This window comes from Chelon labrosus (assembly GCF_963514085.1).
Source record: "Chelon labrosus genome assembly, chromosome: 15".
Classification (NCBI taxonomy): Eukaryota; Metazoa; Chordata; class Actinopteri; order Mugiliformes; family Mugilidae; genus Chelon; species Chelon labrosus.
In genome coordinates, this window is record NC_140348.1 from 14783059 (window position 1) to 14803307 (window position 20249).

General features: G+C 41.8%; 1 protein-coding gene across 6 annotated transcripts in view; it reads left to right on the top strand.

Annotated features, from left to right (window-relative positions):
- tp53bp2a (tumor protein p53 binding protein, 2a) overlaps nt 1-15973 on the top strand; it is a 36764-nt gene extending 20791 nt beyond the window's left edge. For 2 of the 6 annotated variants that reach the window (XM_084561894.1, XM_084561899.1), the window contains exons 5-22: nt 1564-1634; nt 1855-1956; nt 3146-3320; nt 3447-3628; nt 3727-3891; nt 4202-4246; nt 5669-5716; nt 6848-7031; nt 9522-9572; nt 10306-10428; nt 10643-10764; nt 10896-11304; nt 11966-12819; nt 13603-13740; nt 13944-14077; nt 14201-14367; nt 14473-14672; nt 14772-15973. In XM_084561894.1, coding sequence (XP_084418020.1) covers nt 1564-1634; nt 1855-1956; nt 3146-3320; nt 3447-3628; nt 3727-3891; nt 4202-4246; nt 5669-5716; nt 6848-7031; nt 9522-9572; nt 10306-10428; nt 10643-10764; nt 10896-11304; nt 11966-12819; nt 13603-13740; nt 13944-14077; nt 14201-14367; nt 14473-14672; nt 14772-14813 — 3212 coding nt within the window. In that variant the 3' untranslated portion in view covers nt 14814-15973. The remainder of the gene's footprint in view (nt 1-1563; nt 1635-1854; nt 1957-3145; nt 3321-3446; nt 3629-3726; nt 3892-4201; nt 4247-5668; nt 5717-6847; nt 7032-9521; nt 9573-10305; nt 10429-10642; nt 10765-10895; nt 11305-11965; nt 12820-13602; nt 13741-13943; nt 14078-14200; nt 14368-14472; nt 14673-14771) is intronic. The other 4 variants (XM_084561895.1, XM_084561897.1, XM_084561896.1 and 1 more) reach the window with 4 other exon arrangements.
- Nucleotides 15974-20249: the final 4276 nt, after the last annotated feature.

Below are 20249 nucleotides of genomic sequence, written 5' to 3' on the forward strand. Positions count from 1 at the left end.
GACGCTTTATAGCAAGACGTGGTCAAGTACGGGAATTGCGCTCAGATAATGGGACGAATTTCAGGGGAGCAGAACAAGAACTGAAAACATCAATTGAGCAGTGGAATCAGATGCAGATTAATGATGTCCTCCTTCAGAAAGGGATAAAATGGACTTTTAATCCCCCAGCTGGCAGCCATCATGGTGGTTCTTGGGAGAGGTTGATTCGATCAGTCCGCAAAGTCCTCAACTCCACCTTGAATGTGCAAAGTTTGGATGAAGAAGGACTTCACACCGTTCTCTGTGAAGTGGAAGCCATTATCAATAGCCGACCGATAACGAAAGCTTCCATGGATCCTCACGACCTGGAAGCATTGACACCTAATCACCTGCTGCTTTTGAAGTCATTACCATCTTTCCCACCAGGAGTTTTCCAGGAAGCTGACATGTACGCACGCAGGCGATGGAAGCAGGTCCAGTATATGTCAGACCTTTTCTGGAAGAGATGGGTTAAGGAGTACTTACCTCAATTGCAGGAGCGGCAGAGATGGTCAGGAGCGAAGCGAAACCTTGTTCCCGGAGATCTGGTGCTTATAGTGGACAGCACAGCGCCTCGTAATTCCTGGGTCGTAGGACGAGTTCTGCAAACCTTTCCGGACCGAAGGGGCTTTGTGCGTCAGGTGCGCATCAAGACCAAGAGTAGTTGCCTGAACCGGCCTATAACCAAGGTATGTCTGCTGCAGGAAGCCGATCCTGGAGGTGGGGCGGCTGCTACAGATGACAAGGCCTAGACCTCTGACTAGACATCTGACTTAACTTTGACGCTTGACTAATAGTGACTGTGGTGAACACAGATCACAGGGCTATGTGCTGGTAACCTCTGGCCCTACCGACTGACTTTTTTCAGGATCATGAAGACGGAAGAAGAAGAAGAATGTAATGTGATTATGTATTCTGTTTAGTTTAATTATTTCATGATTCCTATTGTGGGTAATTATTAGATAATAGCTTAATAATTAGGGGCTGGTGTGTAGGAGCCATGAAGGTGTTTATTATTATTAGTATCATATATCATTGATTATTATGAGATGTTAAGTAATATGATTTAACAGTTTATTTGGGTTACTTGGGTTTTTATATTTTGTTACTTTTTTGTTGTTTATTTTCATATCACAGTAATTGGGGGCGGTAACATTTAGTTAATTTAAGACAGGTGCACGGGCGGAAGTAGAGAGAGAGAGAGAGGGTGAGTTACTGGGAGGCCGTATTTCTCGTTGACCGCTGTTTAAGTTTGTTTTCCCTGAGTTTGCTTTGAGTGCTCTGGATCCTTTTTCTTTTCTTCACTTTGAGCACGTTATGATTAAGTTGTACAATCCCACTTCTTCAATAAACCCGTCAAACGCATTCTTGGATCTCAGCGGATACTTTGTTTGTACAGCGCGTCAGACGATCAGCTAACACCCATACCTTAGCCTCTCAGCGACTGCTTTGCTTTTGGATACTAGTCGCTACATGGGCTAAAACGTCACGTTCGGCAGTAGGTTGCGATGTCTGATGAATTCTTCGTTCATGTTGTTTACTCAGGAGGGTCAAGAGGCCCAGAGCCGAAGAGAAACGGAGTAAAAGGTCCCCCAGACAGAAGGATGGAGAATGGGGTACGTTCTTAACTTCTCTCTAGACAAATATTTGAAATATTATACATACAATATAGTACAGTATAGTTATTTCTTAAATCACAAAAAGGCATACATTGGTCCTCTTTGGAGGTTTGAGTATGAAGGTAAATAGAGTCTGACTGATGAAAATGCCCAAAGCTTAACAACACAGTGTTTTTTTTTTCTTTTGTCTCTTGTTCCTCTTTTTATTCCTGCACAGGTGGCGACACCCCGGATGGACATGACGCTGGCCGAGCTTCAAGAGATGGCTGCCAGACAGCAGCAACAGATAGAAGCTCAACAACAACTCCTCGCTTCTAAGGTACATGAATAAGTGCAAGATGAAAGAATAGATGGGGTTCAGTCGATAGATCAGTGGATACAAGGGATGAAGGGGTCAAGTGGTGGAAATGAAAGTAAAAGCCAGAAATATAATGGAGAAGACTAGAAAGGGGTTGTTATAAGAACGTGGGGAGTTGATAAACAAAGCAAAAGGTACAACTCTAGTGCACTTACAGAAAAGACAAGACAGAGAGTGTGTGTGAAAGCTGTAATAGACAGGAAGATGAGTAGTGAATTGCTGCAGGTGTAGTGTTTATAATTTGAGAAGCCTGAGACAGCTTACTGCCTTGGGTTCTCACTGTGCAGAGCTCATATGGTATTTGAAGATTGCTTGTCTCTCGCTCAGGATTTGTTTCCCACTTCGCCTGGGATTTACTGGTGACAGTGAGAGACATTTGACAGAAAACAGGGGTGATATAATGAAATATCTGAGTGAGCATATTCCTTCCTATGCATGTTTGACTTTTGCTGAGGCTTCTTAAAAGGTTTCCGTTCTGCTGATCTAGAGCTATATACTGTATTAAGTTAACTTAAAAAGCCAAACTGGTGACTTTCTCCTCGTTTCCCCCCTTAAATATGCCTCACAAGCTGCAACCTATGTCCTTGAGCTTCTTTAGCATTCAGTTCTAAGCACAGTGTATTGCCGAGAACGTAGCACGCCAAGGAATTTGACTTCCAAGCAGTCAAGTACACTTGCTTACACGTCAAGTAAACAAACAGGAATTACAGTCAGCACACATCACCTGAACAGATCCGGACTGAGGCTGTGTTGTGCTCATCTTGGGGCCTGTTTAATAGCACTGTCGGGTTTATGGCACAGTGTGCCATAATTCAAGAGTGACAATTGATTTTGAAAGTCCACACAATGTTTTTTCAATCCTTGTTTAACCAACCAGTGTTTGCATAAAATGTATTCATGCTCAAAGAAACAGGAAAAGGAAGAAATTTTATTCTTAAAACAGGCAACAGCCCTCGTACCGGTAGGCTGCAAACTACTCTCACTAGACTACATAGCACAGAGCCTTGCATGAGGATGTTTGGACATTAGCTGTTGAGAAAGAGCATACTCAGCCATAGATAATCCATGAATGGACATTAACAGGTTTGTCTTTGTTTAATTATATTAGTTAATTTTACTTTATGCTTCCATTCTCCCCTTTTGTCTGCAGGAGCAGCGGCTGCGCTACTTGAAGCAGCAAGAGCAGCGTCAGCAGCAGCAAGCCTCTGAGCAGGAGAAGCTCCAACGCCTCAGAGAGAACATTGAGAACCAGGAAACTCGTCTCAAGAAGGTCCGGGCCCTCAAGGGCCAGGTGGAGCAGAAACGCCTCAGCAATGGCAAACTGGGTGAGCTCAATGACTTTGTAAACTCCCCAAAGAATGCTACCTACTGTTGCATGACTTTCTTTCTTCAGTATATTTTTTTTATCACATTCCTCATTATTATTGTCACACCCTTTCTCTCAATTTCAGTGGAGGAGATAGAGCAAATGAATAACCTGTTCCAGCAGAAGCAGAGAGAACTAGTAATGGCTGCTTCCAAGGTGGAGGAGCTCAGCCGACAGCTGGAATTGCTCAAAAATGGCAAAATGGAGAATTTCCATGACAACCAGAGCTCGGTGGCTGAGCTAGACCGCCTCTACAAGGAGCTACAGGTGTGCAGATGTAAACTACATTCCAAAGATATTATTTTAAATGTGCACAGAGAATAACTCCTCTTTCCTCTTTTTTTGCCAACTGCTTTGGCGGTCAGCTGAGGAACAAGCTCAATCAGGATCAAAACTCAAAGCTGCAACACCAGAGGGAGAGTCTGAATAAGCGCAACCTTGAGGTGGCTGCAATGGACAAACGGATCAGTGAGCTCCGAGATCGGCTGTGGAAGAAAAAGGCAGCCCTGCATCAGAAAGAAAACTTGCCTGTGAGTATAATCACCCCACACCAAAATAAAAACACTGGTGTAGCCTTAATTGACATTTCAGCTCTAACAGTTTGTCAGGATACCAATATTTCTATCTACCGCTATCTTATAGACATGCTTTTGATCAGATCTCCCCCTAGTGGCCCTATAATGAGAACTGTGTGTATTTCTCTTTATGCCCGTAAGTTTCAGATCCCCTGGCGTTCATTCAAAGTTGCTGTCCTCTGCTTAATAAAATAATATTTGGCCCCCAACTCTAAGGAATCACTTCATATCGTTTTTTTTTCCATTCTTTTATCTTCTTTCTTAGATAGGCAGTGGGAATGGATGTTCTGATCGTATAGCAGAGCTATATGTGAGTGTACACTCCCACCTCTTTGTTTTGCTATGTTTTCAGTCCCATTTGGCAGGAACAAGTCCTGAAGATGGGAGAGGAGTAATGAGTGTGGACAGACATCAGAGACAGGCAGGAATGTCAGAAGCGATGTTATCTTGTCTGCTTGCACGCTTGACATAAACAAAAGTAGAATAACCAGTTTTTGCCAGTTTTGGCCAAACAAACATGTTACTAAAGTCTTTGGCTTTTTAAACACATTCTACTCTTTGGTATTAATTATTTATTTATAGTTTAAACGACAGGGACAGATACAGTACACACAGATAAACTGAGAACTGTGAGGTTAAAACTGTGGTGAAAGGAAATGAAAGTGAGTACAGTTAAGATGCCATAAAGCTAGATATGACTGAATACGGGAGGGTAAACGTTTAAAATAAAAAAATCAGCCATGAGTACTTGTTAATGGGTGTTATGGTTTTGTATCTGAGCTCTCTCCCTGCTCCTCTCTCACCTTTCCAGGATTTGTTTTGTACAGAGGTTGCCATGGGACTGTAAACACGCGTCAACAGACAAGCATATGAAACATGAGGAGGATAAATTAACATGTTCACTGCTTGAGGTTACATGCTTGTGTCGCTACAACAAGGTTGCGAGGCTGGCCTAACATATTACCTTATCATCCTGATTAGATGAAGTATCATGTTATGCTTTAATCTCTTTAAATAACATGCGCCATTTAATTTCCCGCAGTCCACTTCCTTTCAGACCATTTTATTGGCTTTCATTATTATCTTTATTTTTTTATACAATTAAAATTTAACCTTCTTTCATAATAATGCTGAAATGTTTCAGTGGTCTTGATACAAAAATATTTTCACGAGAACATCCAGAATTTACAAGATCTAAAGTGGCCTATAAATTAGGACATAAATAATAAATGATTGAACATGTCCTTCCACTGCTCTTCAAGAAGTCTTTTTAGATAAATGAGCAACTTGCTCTCTACTTTAAAGCACCCCGACTTCTCTTTTAATATCCCCCTGATATATAATAAAGTCGTGCACAGAAAGGTGTTTGCGTGTGTGTGTGTGTTTTAGAGATGAAGTTCTGAATAGGCCTTAGTGAGGAGGTGATTTACCCACACCCTGCCTAGAATCATAATGAGTGAGCCTTTTTCACTCCAGTACAAAGACACACTCCATCCAAGCTGCTCTCTCCTTCAACCAAACAGCAAGTGTCCAGCTGACATCACCCAACAAACACGTATAACCATATTGACTGGAGAGAGGTAGTCTGAGAGCTGCCAGCAGAGAGTCACCCCGCACCATCTTAGTCACATTTTCTGGAAACACTGAGAAAAGGCTTATACTAGATTGGAAAGGGGAGGATTATTTGGTATTTTGAACTTCTGTTGCATGTTTGTGCTTTTGTTTTCTCAAGAATGGCTATCCTGTTAAAGAGAGGGCTTCAAAAGACACTCATCTTCAGGTAACTAAACTAGTACTGGAAATGCACATATCCATCTGTTTGTTTTCTAATTATACCTGTTACTTCAGATTCCATTTTTTTTTTCATTTGCTTTTTGCGAAGTGCACCATGTGCACTTTCACTTAAATGACAGATTGTTATATTGCCATCAGCTGAGGATAAGTGTTAAGTTCTAAGAATTTAAGACAAGTTTATAGCAAAAGTTAATCTAGGCTAGGCTAGGAGTAAATGAGCTGAATGTATTGTCTTTAAACTTCATAATTTCTCAAATTAAAACTCATACTTTTGTTGTTGTATTGTCTGTGGGGATGTTAGATTGCCTGTGCATTTATCTCGGTTCCACTAATATACCCCAGTACATTGAAACATGCAACTTCATGCAAAAGAATAAAATAAGAATGTGTAAATATTTGTTAAATCTCAAATCATCAATGGTTTTGCACTGTAGTAATGGCGATGGCTTAGAAAGTGACCAAATACCAGTGTGTGTAGTTTAAGTCTAGACTCATAAGCTGGAAATGTTGGTCTGTCATTCCAGTATTTTGGCCCAGAGTTAAATAGTATATGTTTTTTCATTCGTGGATAGTTTTTGTATTTGTGGCCTTTTAAAGACAGTTGTTGCTCGTACAGAACAAATTCTAAATGCTCGTATCCCTTGTTCTGTCATCAAGCCTGACCAGCGGGTGTACAGCTTTCATCTTATGACAGTACACTTCAAAAACATGCGTGATTTGTCTCACTGAAATAACTGTTCTTCTAGCACCACCCACAGGACAAAAAATGAAGAAGACAGCTTTGCAAATCTTTGAACACTTCCATGCTTTCCATGTGATTTCAGTAAAACATGTCCTGATTCGGAGTCACCCACTGGCCATATTTTATAATTTATCCAACTAGTAGAAATTATCTAAGTATATTATAGTTACCTCATGATATTTCATCCAACATTTATATTTAGTTGTTATGTGAAATTTTAGAGATTTTGTAAATGTTCATTTTTGTTTATTAGTATTAATCATATTAGCATTCTCTCAAACTCCACAGTCTTGGTTACTGTTTAGTCATCTGTATGTTGTCATTGCTGCTCTAACGCCGTTATTTTTTCCCGTCTCCTTATTTTTCACTGTTTAGCTGCCCTCTGAAGGCCAAGCTGGACAGCAGTCTGGTCCGTCTCGTGTGGCTGCGGTCGGCCCATACATCCAGTCGTCCACGATGCCCCGGGGCCAAGTGAGACACGATCTGCTTGTAAAACCAGCATACCCAGACGGCACTGCCACCCTACCAGCCCACGATCCACAGAGCAAGGCCGGGACAGGTGAGCAAACGGAGACAGCACCCGTCTACAGCCTTTCACCTCTCAAATCAGGCCAATGACTCAGATCTCTGCTGGTGCTGACTTGGCAGCAGCACGGCACTTGTATCGTTTCACATATAATTTAGTCAGCTAAATTTGGCATATGCTGAATCTGCAATAGTTCACTCAGCAATGTCAGTAAAATCGCTAAGCCTAAGTTTTCATATCACAAATATATAAAGGAATTACAGTTCAAGAGTTCACTGTGTTTATTGTGTATTTTGTCACTGTCCTGCCTCCAGCAGGAGCAGCGGAGTCTGGGACACCTGCTGCTTGCGATGTCATGTTGAGCTCAGAAGGTAGCTAGTTACCTCCTGGGTGGTGTGTTGTGCCCTAGCATTGTGGAGTTTGAATATCACAGTCTTTTTTCCAGTCTTCTGATGTTTTTGCAAAAAAACTAATAATGTTTGCAGTGAAATCTCTATTTTTATTGCTGTTGTGTGTCTCTTAGTGCTTTTCTTCATATAAGCTCACACTTTCCTACGTTTGAAGGGAGCTATTTAAACCTAAGGAAATTAGGAGATGTATCAAGTAACGCTAATTGTTGGTACCCTAACTAATGAAAATCAGATATTGCTTTTGAATTGGGGTTCAACAGAATAATTTTAAAAATCAAACTAATGAAGCTGCTCCAGCTGTCTCAGGTTTGAAGGTGCCTTCTCCAGACCGCATGTTTCAGCTCCTTCCGCCGATGTTCGGTCAATAGGATTTAGATCAGGGCTCATGGAAGGCCACTTCAGAATAGTCCAGTGTTTTGTCCTTAGCTATTCTTCGGTGATTTTGACTATGAATTTTGGGTCATTATCCTGTTGGAGGACACATGACCTACGACTGAGACCAAGCTTTCTGACACTGAGCAGCACATTTTGCTCCAGAATGCCTTGATAGTTTTGAGATTGCACTGTACACTGCACAGATTCAAAACCCCCTGCGTTAGATGCATCTGTCCAAAGGACATTCTCCCAGAAGCTTAGTGGCTTGTGAATATGTATTTAGGCAATTTCCAACCCAACATTGAAGTCCTCCTCTGTCGTCTTACATTAAGTCCACTTTGACTCAAACTCAGCGACGCATGGTCCGATCTGACGCTGATGTACCTTGACGTTGGAGTTCACCCTTAATCTCTCTGGAAGTTGTTCTGTGCTCTTTGGTTCGTATTCGTGTTATTCATCTCTTCAGCTTGTCATTAGTTTTCCTCTTGCAGCCATGTCCAGGCAGGTTGGCTACAGTCCCGTGGATCTTAAACGTCTGAATAATATGAGCAACTAACCGTAGTCACATATCGCTTGTCTATAATTTCCTTTCTAATATCCTGAGACAACTCTCTCCTTAACTTTCTGTGGTCCATGTTCAGTGTGGTGCACGCCATGATACCAAACAGCACAGTGATTACTTTTCACTCTTTAAATAGCCAGACTGACTAATTACAAGTTTGAAGACATCTGTGATGCTAATTACAGGACACACCTTAGTTTGTGTCCCTGTTTTCAAATGATCTTCAATCTTTTCTAGGAGTACGATCATTTTTGGTCCAGGCCAGTTTCATTAGTTTTTTTTTTGTTTTGTTTTGTGTTTGTTTTAATTAATCTGTTGAACCACAATTTGATTTCTGACATTGGTTAATTTTCAGTGAATGTTTATTTCTTATTACTTTTGTTAGTTTTAAGTTATTTGAGTGGCCACCGTGAGTTTTTCTTTCTTTAATGTAAGGGTACCAACAGTTTTGTCCACATTTATAGAGAGAGAAATATGACCATAAATATAGGGTTTAGGTGTAACTATTACACGTGGTACAGAGTAAAGTCTTGTTGCATGGCTTGTGTATCCACTGCATGTAGAGGTGACAGTCTGGCCAAACCAATAATAGACCTTTTAAATATCTTAATTTTTCCATCCTCCATACTGTAATTCTTTCTCACATACACCATCTCTGAGTTGCTCATTTAGCTTTAAATCTCTCCTTCTGTGAATAGTGGGTCAGCAGCGTGCTTTGTGTAATTAAAAATGTATTATCTGACACTAATATCAGTCATTACAAAACAACTGCAGAAGGGATCCCCCCCATCCCTTGTCCATCTCTAACCTTCTCATAATCCCTTGTTAACATGTTTTAAAGCAATTCCACATACAGGAAGGAATATTAACAGGCTTTCCGCAGTCTGTCATGTTATTGCATGAAATTATTTCTGCTGAGTTGATTGCAATATGGAAAGAAGAGAGGCAGGGATGGGCGGGGAATCTGAGGAATCTGCTCTAACTATACACTCATTCCCAGTGTCTCTCCATCAGGAACGTTATGCATAGGATCAGTTAGGCTCCTTGGGGTTATACTGGTCTCTGTATGCCCCCTCGGGGGGGCCCCTACATGGGCCCAACCAACATCATGTCTAGAGAGATCTGGAGCTTTAAGGCTACTTTGTTTTTCTTGTCTTTCGAATGCATCTTCCTCAGAAGCCATGTTCTTGTTTAAGCCTCTGAAAGAGCTGCGGGCTAAGAGAAAAGGTACACACTTGTGTTTTTGTGTGTTTGTGCGCTTCTCGGTCGCTTGGATTCATTTTCCATGACCGTTATCTTTACTGAAAGAGGTAAAAAGATCAGTTTTTATCATTTCCTAGCAAGGAATTTTGGTCCTGTTTGCTTGTTTTGCTGCTGTTTGCTAAAGCGTGTTGTTAAGCTTTCTCCTCAGTTCCGTTTCTGCAGCTCTAAGTGGGTCAGTTGGAACAAACACATAACCTTTAGTTGAACTGACATGCTGTACGGACTGTGACCAACCCAATCTGATCTTTTCTGTAAAACATGTGTGTTTGTTATGGCATTTGTACATTTAACTACAGTCAGTGGGATGAAAATCATCATGTTTTCACCATCTTTGATGCGGTGCTAATTATGCTAGTGGCAGAAGACACATGCTTTTGTGGCTCATCTGACTGTGGATGTCAGCAGACATGCATGGCCACTGGCTGGATCATAGTCAGTCACCCAGAAAAACAAACGATAAACAAAGATGAATAAAAATGCTTCACAGTCTACATTTTTTTCACATATTCTTAATGGGCTGTGCTGTGTGACGTGTCTATGCAACACTAAGCTCTGTGGACTTAGTGTTTATCTAGTTAATAAAAACTAAAGCTGGTTCCCACGCTGTGTGTTGATGCTTCATTTTATCTGCTTTTCTTTATAAATGCTTATGCTACACTGGCATTTAAACTTCTGTTATACTTTGCTGGTCCCACAGGCCTTCAGCCATCAAAGCTGGCAGACTGGAGCTCTTCAGGTCCAGAATCTAACACCAACGGCCATGGTCCTGCCTCAACTCTGCCACGAATGTCCTCTCAATCCAACTCTAACACAGAACAAGGTAAGATACATGTACACTCACAAACAACACATACAGCCTTCCCATAGAAAGTGAACTTCACTCCCCGCCTGTTACTCTGAAAACTCTAGCTGTAGATAAAGCAGAACAAAGGCTCCAAAGGGGCTTTTGTTCTGTCTTTTTATAGAATCAAACCGTATCTAAACATGTGACGAAACTGTTTTTTTTTTTACCTCTGCATGTGCTCTTGGGTTAGATGAGTCAGAACTGAAGAGAGACAGGAAAGTGCGTCCATTTTCCATGTTTGAGCCAACCGAGGCTCCTGCTACCTCCCTCCGCAAAAACCAGAGCAGCGACGACCTGGTCAGGGATGCTCAGGTGAGAAGGAATAAAAACACACTCTATCATTAACATCATCACATGAAAAGAAATTCTCAGGAGATGTGTTTATTGCCAGGAGAAATTAACCCAAGCTTATAATTTGCTGTTTTTCTCCTTTCTTGACTCAGTCTGCTCCCAAGGCTCCGGTCAAGGTGCCTCCCCCTGTTCCCACCAAACCGAAAGGCCCTAGTGTTGTGCCCTATGGCAAACCGGGTTTCAACACAGGCACCTTCCCTAAAGCCAAGCCCCACAGTCAGCAGCCGCCAGCTGCCCAGGGCCGCAGCCCTCTCACACCCTCACAGAGCCAGACACTCCCACTACCCTCCAAACAGGACACTCCACCTGCAGCTACGGTACGACCCTTCACCCCAGAGCTGCCCTCCTCCAAAGATGCCAACCTGAGTAAGCCACAGACCTTAGCTGCCAGCTCCATTTACTCCATGTACACACAGCAGCCTGGCTCAGGGAAGCCCTTCCAGCCTGGTCCGCAGAGTGCTCTCAACAGAGCCCAATCCCGCACCAATGGATTTGTCAGTGGTAAGAATATCAATGTTGACTTTTTTAATTTAGTGACTCTACAATGCTGACAATTGAATTCTTGTTTAGGTTCCATAGTAGTCGTTTCATAAACATATTCTGTCTGTGATTGTGTGGACGCTTACTTGATTTAACCTACATTTACACAAACAAAACCATTTCAGTTTTTTCTCCTGTAGTTAGTTTTGTTTTACTTTGTCTCCAAGTTCAAAGATAAATTATCTGAACATTTTTCCAACTCCGTTCATAATCAATATAGTGGTATATATTCTGTATCAGTGTTTGTTTGCAGCAATAATTACTAATAAATAGAAAAAGGTTGGTGCTAGATTGGTACTACAGGTTTTATTTACAGCTGTAACTGGTAAAACTCCCAGGTGGGTTCAGTCAAGTGAGACTGTTAAATACAATCTTCAGTGCTTAATTAGCTCAGTGATTTTCATTTCATTGTGTTGTGTTAAGAGCTGCGGTAATAAGGCTCCATCTTCTAATTATCACACCATGATGCTTTGTGTTTTTGTCAGTCGTAATTAGTTTTGCACGTTTTATAAAATAATTTCATTACACTGACAAGTTAAAATCAAAGGCAGCAGGGAGAACAGCACTGAAATTAAACATAATTTCTGTCGTCTTTATCCTTGTTTCCTGTTTTTTGTTCTAGTGTATGGTAAACCAGTGATTCCAGGTGGAGGCTCCCAATACCTAGAGAACCCGTACCTAGACCGCCGCTCCCCTGGCCCAGAATATGAAACTGACCACAATGGAGCCAACAATGTGGGGCCCAGTCCATCCGAGGGTCCCCACCCAGAAACGGAGCGTATCCCACGACCCCTCAGCCCTACCAAGCTGCTCCCCTTCATTTCCAACCCCTATAGGCATCAGAGTGATGGAGACCTGGAAGCGCTAAGGAAGAAGCTCTACAATGCGCCAAGGCCCCTGAAGAAACGCAGCTCCATCACTGAACCCGAGGGTCCTGCGGGGCCCAACATTCAGAAACTCCTCTATCAGAAAACCACACTGGCAGCTATGGAAACTGTAACCACACCAACCACTCCCACTTTTGCTGGAGAAGCAGAAAAGACACCAGATTCTTCTGCAGGACCAAGTGGTCCAAGCCCTTTCAATGGTTCAGAAAACCATGCATCCGAGACAGGACAGACTCTGGAGGGAGGACAACTCCCATCCCACATCCCAGGTTCTAATATCCCTGTCCCGGCCTCTGCCGAACTGCCCAAACCACATTCAGCCATACCAGAGAGTGAGGAAATTGTGCCCCCTCCTCCGCCAACCCACCCAGCCCCCAGACCAGAAGATGCCAATTTCCCACTGCCACCCCCTCCTGGCCCAGAGGACACAATGCCCAACCTGCCTCCTCCACCTCCAGAAGGCTTCCTGGAAGAGTTCCCCCCTTACCCACCACCTCCGTACCCCAGTGGAGCGGAACAGGACAGCTTGGGAGAAGACACCTTCAACATGAAGGCACCTGAGGTCACTGGACAGGTCACTCTTCCACCGGTATGAAACCCCATCTGAAATATCTCAATTACATTCACCACGTGGCTCTAAGCTGTTTATAAGGCTGTTACTTAGACTCATTTAAGTGACCCGGGTCACTTAGTTCACAGTAGATGTTAAAATCTCTTCACATGTTTGTTTCACAGAAGCATGTCATGAGTTACAGTTTTTGTACATTGTAATTCTTAACAACCTTCACGTCCACAGCAGTGACCTGGTCTGATGTTATATAATTGAATAATCCCTGTCAAGCACGGCTATTGTTTCTGGAGAAAATGGGTCTTATTCTGCTTATTCTAAGCTGATACCCCCTTAGGCGCATTGAAAATAAACACCAAGAACACCGTTGTTCTTAAGCCCTTAGTGAAACTCCTTAAGCGGTTTTGGTGGTGAGGTAGCAGGTTTTATAAGAACCCTATAAGAACAAACCAGTGGGAAATCGGTGTTATGACCCATTTTCCCCCCTGGCCTCCCCCCTTTTGTGGTCTTCATTTAGAAACTAAAGACCTTTCTTTTACTTCACTGGACAGTATTTGCTCCTAATCAGGTTGCATAATCATGGTTTTAGAGGAGTTTCTAAGAGTTTGTGCACACAAACCGGATTAGCAAGGCACTAAGAGGTTGAAAAACAAGTCCTCTGCTAGAGGTCTAGACGGAGCACAGTTGAGAGTGGACGCTTCAGCAGGACGGTCTTAAGGCTCGAGCAGATGTACAATTTTCTTCTCCGTTATAATGGACGTTTAAGATCATTTTAGTGATGTGCAATTATAATTGTGTCTTCAGGGAAAGAGAACCAATTTGCGCAAGACTGGCTCCGAACGCATCGATCACAGCATGAGAGTGAAGTTCAACCCACTGGCTCTACTGCTGGACTCCTCTCTGGAGGGAGAATTCGACCTGGTCCAGAGGATCATCTATGAAGTAAGACATTTGCTTTCTATTATATTACTTGTTATTATTTGGTTTCTTTGTCGTTTGTTCTTCTGTGCAAGTAATCTACCGTGCTATCATAGAAGTCCCAGTTAAAAGTATTTAAAAGTAGTCACTACATTTCCCTATTTGCTAATGTTAAGATGAAGTTTTTACCAAGTCTGTCTCCCTTCACCTCTTCTGTTCAATCACAGGTGGAGGATCCCAGTCTGCCCAACGATGAAGGCATCACTGCTCTACACAACGCTGTCTGTGCTGGCCATACAGACATTGTGAAGTTTTTGGTCCAGTTCGGTGTCAACGTCAATGCTGCTGACAGTGACGGCTGGTAAGTTCACTGCTGGCTTGGTTTTCAACTTGAATAAGAACAATATTCTGCTGTATGAGAAATATGAATACCTGACTCTGATCAAAAGTTAATCTTAATATTTCTCTCTCCGGTTTAATTTAGGACGCCTCTTCACTGTGCTGCATCCTGCAACAATGTACAAGTGTGCAAGTTCCTGGTGGAGTCTGGTGCAGCAGTGTTTGCCATGACTTACAGCGACATGCAAACAGCAGCAGATAAATGTGAAGAAATGGAAGAGGGTTATACCCAGTGCTCTCAGTTCCTTTATGGTCAGTAAAAACTACTTGCTGTTGTTCCTTTATCTGTTTTTATCCTCTTGTTTGTGTTTGTTGCGTCAGTGACATAATTATTTTCTGTGGGGTGTCTTTCCTCAGGTGTGCAAGAGAAGATGGGTATCATGAACAGGGGCGTGGTGTACGGTCTGTGGGACTACCCCGGTGAAAACCCTGATGAACTCTCTTTCCGCGAGGGAGACTGCATGACCATCATCCGCCGAGAAGACGAAGAGGAGGTCGAGTGGTGGTGGGCGCGCATGGGTGACACCGAGGGTTACATCCCCCGCAACTTGTTAGGGGTGAGTTATGAGTCACTGCCGCTGTAATGATTTATTTTACGTAGGAGCATTCATGTATAAATGTGCGGCACTGACGTGTGCTCTTGTTCTCTCTAACAGCTCTACCCCAGAATAAAACCAAGACAGAGAACCCTGGCTTAAACGCAAGGATCCTTGCACATTTCTACACAAAAAAAAAAAACGCACACAGGCTTTAACAGACGGGGGGAGAAAAGGACATTGCTGAAATGAAGACAAACAAACAGACCAAACAATATGAAGGAAAAACTACTTCTGGCACTTTTCTGTATACATCAGAAGGATTCTCCCTCACTTATTTTTCTTGGCCACGCTGTGTACTGTGTATTTAAGACACTAATGGCCTTGTTTTCCTTTACTCCATTGTTTATATTGTTTTTCTAATTAGTGTCTGAAACTATTTCTAAAGTGACAGAAGCTCTAATGATGGGATGTAAATGGGACAAGCAGTATTTTTTATCCCTAGAAAGTGATTTTTACACTTTTGAGTAGTCATTTAAAACGTTGCTGTCTGGGATGCTGGTTATTTTCTAAAACACTACATGGAGCTCCAGATCGCATGAAGTGAATGAGCTGATGATGATGATGATGATGATGATGGTTTTGAAATGCTGTTTCCATGACAATCTTTGGGGGCTTGTTTCTCATCATCCTTGTTGAGTGACCGGTCCTCTTTACAACTGCACTGGAGGTGTAAAGTCTCCGTGACCGTCACTGCTCTGGATAAACAAAATGAAATGACCGGTGGGAATAATGGTGACGAAGCTTTCGATTGATCTATTGCTGTTCATTCTGTGGTCAATGATACCCAGAAGGCCAGGCTGCTCTCCTGCACTGGCACGTGGTTGAGATGCCATAGATACTGTGTATACATGTATTTCTGTCACAAAATCTAGTGTAATGTGACCGTAGGACTTATAACGTTATGAAAACCGACTTTCAAACTCTTTAAGAGGCCCTCCGACCTAGACGGAGGCGCCGTGCAGTATGAATTTCAATATATTTTATTACAACCATTCCATGACAGTGCAGCAATATAACAAGGCAATACCAGAAACCTTGACTTTTTTGTAGTAACCACTTAGAGGTAACCCACTATGTTGTCATATCATGTCTTCAATGCAAAAGAAATCTAAATCAAAAAAAGATGAAACCCAAAACTCATCACTTATCTGTCAATGCAGATGTATTTATTTTTGTTACTTTTTTCTTTAGCCCTTGTGTCAGAACTATAACCACAAGTGTACTGTAGTATTTCAAACATTTACAATAAAATACTTTTTACTAAGTGAATCTATTCTTGTTGTTCCTTGTAGTATTAGTATTACTATATTGCTTCATAGTAACAAATGTTTTAATACCTCTGGACTAAACTACACCAAAAACATATCTTTTATTCAGTTGTTGCAGTATGTTAGCTGCCCTCTGCTGGACAGAAGGTGAATCTTTATCCTGCTGGAACACAAATATATACTCACTTGTCAGTTAATGGGGTACGCTAGTAAAACAATTTAAATCTTTATGAAGATTATGTTATTCAGCATTTGTCTAAAATAGCTGAGAGAGCTGCTGATTCAACTGTGTTGTGCTGTTTCAACGTGAACTTAACATTATAATAGTCACAAAGGGGGATCTAGTGCAGGACTGTTAGTATTGTACTATTGTACCTAATCATGTGACAAGTGAATGTACAGACTGCAGCTTCCTGTTTGCACAATAATTAAAGAAGATGTTGGTTTGTTTTATTAGATCACTGTGTAATTGTGTGTCGTTTGAGAAAGAAGCTGACTTCCATTCAACGTTATATTAATTTTTATAACTGCTAGGCATGTTGGTTTTTGTTTTTATCATACTCTTGTCTTAGTTTACCGTGTTTGCATGCTGACATCTGCAAACTGGCACTAAAGACAAAGTACACTTGAGGCTGACGTGATAATTTTGCAGGAAGCAATTTGAATTATAACCTCACTATAGAGGCCCTGTTACTCCCAGTGGTCTATTCAGTCTTGGCTACACATGTCACTTCTTGGTGGTGTTAGAGGAAAGAAGATCAATAAATTAGGATTCACCTTCAGAATTCCCGACTTTTGTATTAGTATAATATGATGCAACTTCCTCAAATAGCACAGCTTACACTTAGATCAAGATGCCTGTTGAACGAAAACTTCTTCTATTGTGCGCTGTCCACAGGTCTCTCCCTCTCTCTAATTGAATGGGAGAGCAGGTGAGTCAGGAAAATCCACAGCACAGTTTCTTTGGGTACCGCTGTTGCCAGGGTAACCAGCTATAATGGCTCTCTTTCCTCCTCCATTGAGCTTCAGTGAAGTTCCTCTGTGGTGTTCATTGGTGAGCTCCACTGGGTAAATGGAGCTGAATGTTGGAGACAAAATCCGTGTACCGCACAATTCCCCCGCCTATCTGTAATAAGGAGCTGAAATAAGAGGCTGAATTCAACGTCAACACTGCCCAGTGAACATGACTAACTACATTCATAATTAATGCCTACATTCATAATGGATTATATGAGAGAGGCAGTCACTCGTGGTGTGGCGGATAGCTCCTGTTCTTTCCTTTCATAATCGGGGCTGTTGTCGATCTCCACGGTACACTTTCTGTTTTTATGAGCGCTCTGTAACTCCTGCAGGGTGCATGCGCACAGATCAAGGTCTGAAGTGTTTACTGCTGCCTTGTGCAGTGTAATAACTGAAGTCACATGTTCTGCATCCCTTCAGGGGATTTTATCTCATTGGGTTTGTGCATCTCTGGGAAAAGGAACATGGAAGAGTGAACCAGCTCCTTCATTAAGAGTTACGCTTCTGTGTGCACAACATCCATATTTACCGATCTGAAAGATTTGCCGTGCCATGAAGCTCATCTTAGAATGCAAACATCTTTTTTTTTTTTTTCTTACCTAATGGTCTGAACATGAGAGAGATAGGCGGATAGACAAACAAACAGACAGACAGACAGATGGATATATAGATAGATATGCTTTATTGTCTGTCCCAAATGGCAAATAGAGACACAAGGAAGAGGCGAAGAGACAGATGAGGAGCTGCATGCTCAATTATGTCTGCATGCCTGAATGCAGACTGCAGTGACATCTTCAGTTTATCTTTCCACCGTCTTCTGCAAGCCCTCAGTAAATCAGCTGATACGGATCTTTAAGTCTGTACTGACTTAATTATTCAAGAGGCTGTGCAATTGGAAAACTTAATTATGCCGTCAAAGTATACCAGTAGACAGTATAAATTAGAATATGTGATCACAGCTGGTGGGTGGTTTCACTTCTTGAGCATTAAAGGCTTCATAAATAAAACTAAAACCTCTTTATCCATTAGTTTAGTTGCATAAGTTTTAAAATTTAATGTAAAACAGCTATAATCAGTGTTTTTATGTTAACAACTGATCACATTACTGCTTATAGATGAAAAGAGTTGTCTGCCAGTGATAAACTCTCAAGCTCCACTCAGCTCCACAGAGCTTTTGTGGCACCTTTCAGCTCAGTGTCTGTATCGCTCTCATACCACTAGAGCAAGAGTTTTTGTACGTTCCTTTTGTGTCTTTTCTCTCCTCCCTCGTATGCATTGTGGTGCAGCTGTTGATTGACCCTGATGAAGACCACAAGCAGAAACATGTCAGTCTAATAAAGGCACTTCTACCTGTGCTGCCCTCCCCCCATGCTGCAGCAGGTGACAGGGTGCACCTGATGCCACTTGCTCATCAAGGGAGGAAGTATAAAGGCTGAGACCCTTTATACTGCCGGAGTGAGTGTTATATATCTTTGATGCATAGTTTTTCATTAAGTCTTCTGCTTTAATTTTATTGTGGGAAGATTTATTTGTTCATCTTTCATTGTCTTTCTTATGGATGCTACTTTTTCCCTTGTCCCTTCTTATGGTGAGGTTCCTGACTCCTTATTTTTAATTGTCGCTTTCCTCATCCCAATACCTCATGGGGTAAATGAAAACTTTACTCAAAACCTTACAGTGTTATGATCAGCATTATAAGGGCCAAAAGAGTTTTATTTTGCTTCTAATGTTTGTTTTTGGAAGACATTTGGAAGGCTTTTTGGCACACTGGCGAGGTGGTTAGCACTGATGCCTCACAGCGAGAAGGTCCCGGGTTCGAATCCATGGGCTGACTGGGCCTTTCTGTGTGGAGTTTGCATGTTCTCCCTGTGTCTGCGTGGGTTCTCTCTGGGTACTCCAGCTTCCTCCCACCTTCCAAAGACATGCTCATTAGGTTAATTGGTGAATCTAAATTGGCCGTAGGTGTGAATGTGAGTGTGAATGGTTGTCTGTCTCTCTGTGTTAGCCCGGCGATAGGCTGGCGACCTGTGCACCTCTCGCCCGATGACGGCTGGGACAGGCTCCAGCAGACCCCGCAACCCGTAACACGAATAAGCGGGTATAGAAGATGAATGAATGTTTGGGGCATGTCTGATGCATCCACAGGAGGTCATGTTCAAAAATAGATTTTAGTGATATGAGCAAAATGTTTTGGCTCCAGACTCTACCCTGAGTATTGCATTGATAACCAGTGTTTCATAGCTTTAAATTATTATCCTTTAATCGGATTACAGAGAAGACTAAGTACCATTAAAATGCAGAGTGTTGACTTGATTGAATCATTTCTCTTTTGCCGGGAGAAACCAAATAAGATGGAGATAAAATGCTCTGAATGCTGCACTTATTGATAGAAAGACCTGAAACACGCCTTCTGGATAAATGGTAATTTTATATTTACCATCAGCTTAGAAGGCTGTGGAAAACAAAGAAACATCTATTTGGATTCTAGTGTATTAGAAACATTTACTGTCATTTTCTCACATTATTTTCTGGTGCATTCATGGGTAGCGTTTTTCTTTAATCTTGGGTTATCAAGAAAATAAGCCAATTTAAAACCAACATTTTAAAGCTTTAAAAGCAATATTTTTGACTGAATTACAAAGTAGAGTAAACACCCCTAAGTGTTTAGTTGATTTAATCTTTTTCTCTTTAGTCAGGAGAAACCAAAACCTGGTTTCAGTCATTAATCAAGAGCCAGATTAAAGACTGGCACTAAATATTATGAAAATATACAGTGTGTAAATAATTCAGAGTTTTGTTTGAGGGATTTTTAATTTAGTTTTTAATGGGTTTGTAAGTTAAAAAGTTACTAATTGTAAAATATTCATATATTTTTTGTTATAATCTGTTGCCTGTAATTCCTTTCGTCCACGCTAGGTGTCAGTGTGACGCCACCCTGCGGCATTGAATGGGACAGGTTGCTTTATGTTGCCCACCTTTTTCACTTCACCTCTTCACTGCGACTCCCCCCTCATGCAGCACCTCATAACACGTCTGGAAAACAAAACAAAAAAATAAACTATGAGACAACGAACCAGGAGGAGTCTCATCGTGAAATAATAATAAACCGGTGAGGAGAATGGGAAGAAAAGAAGACAGCCTCATTCAGAGATTGGTGGAGAGGAGGGGAAAAAAGTGATCGTCGTGGGAGGGCGGGCCACCTGTGACAGCAGAGGAGTGGAGGAGCTCCTTTGCCACTGTTAGTACT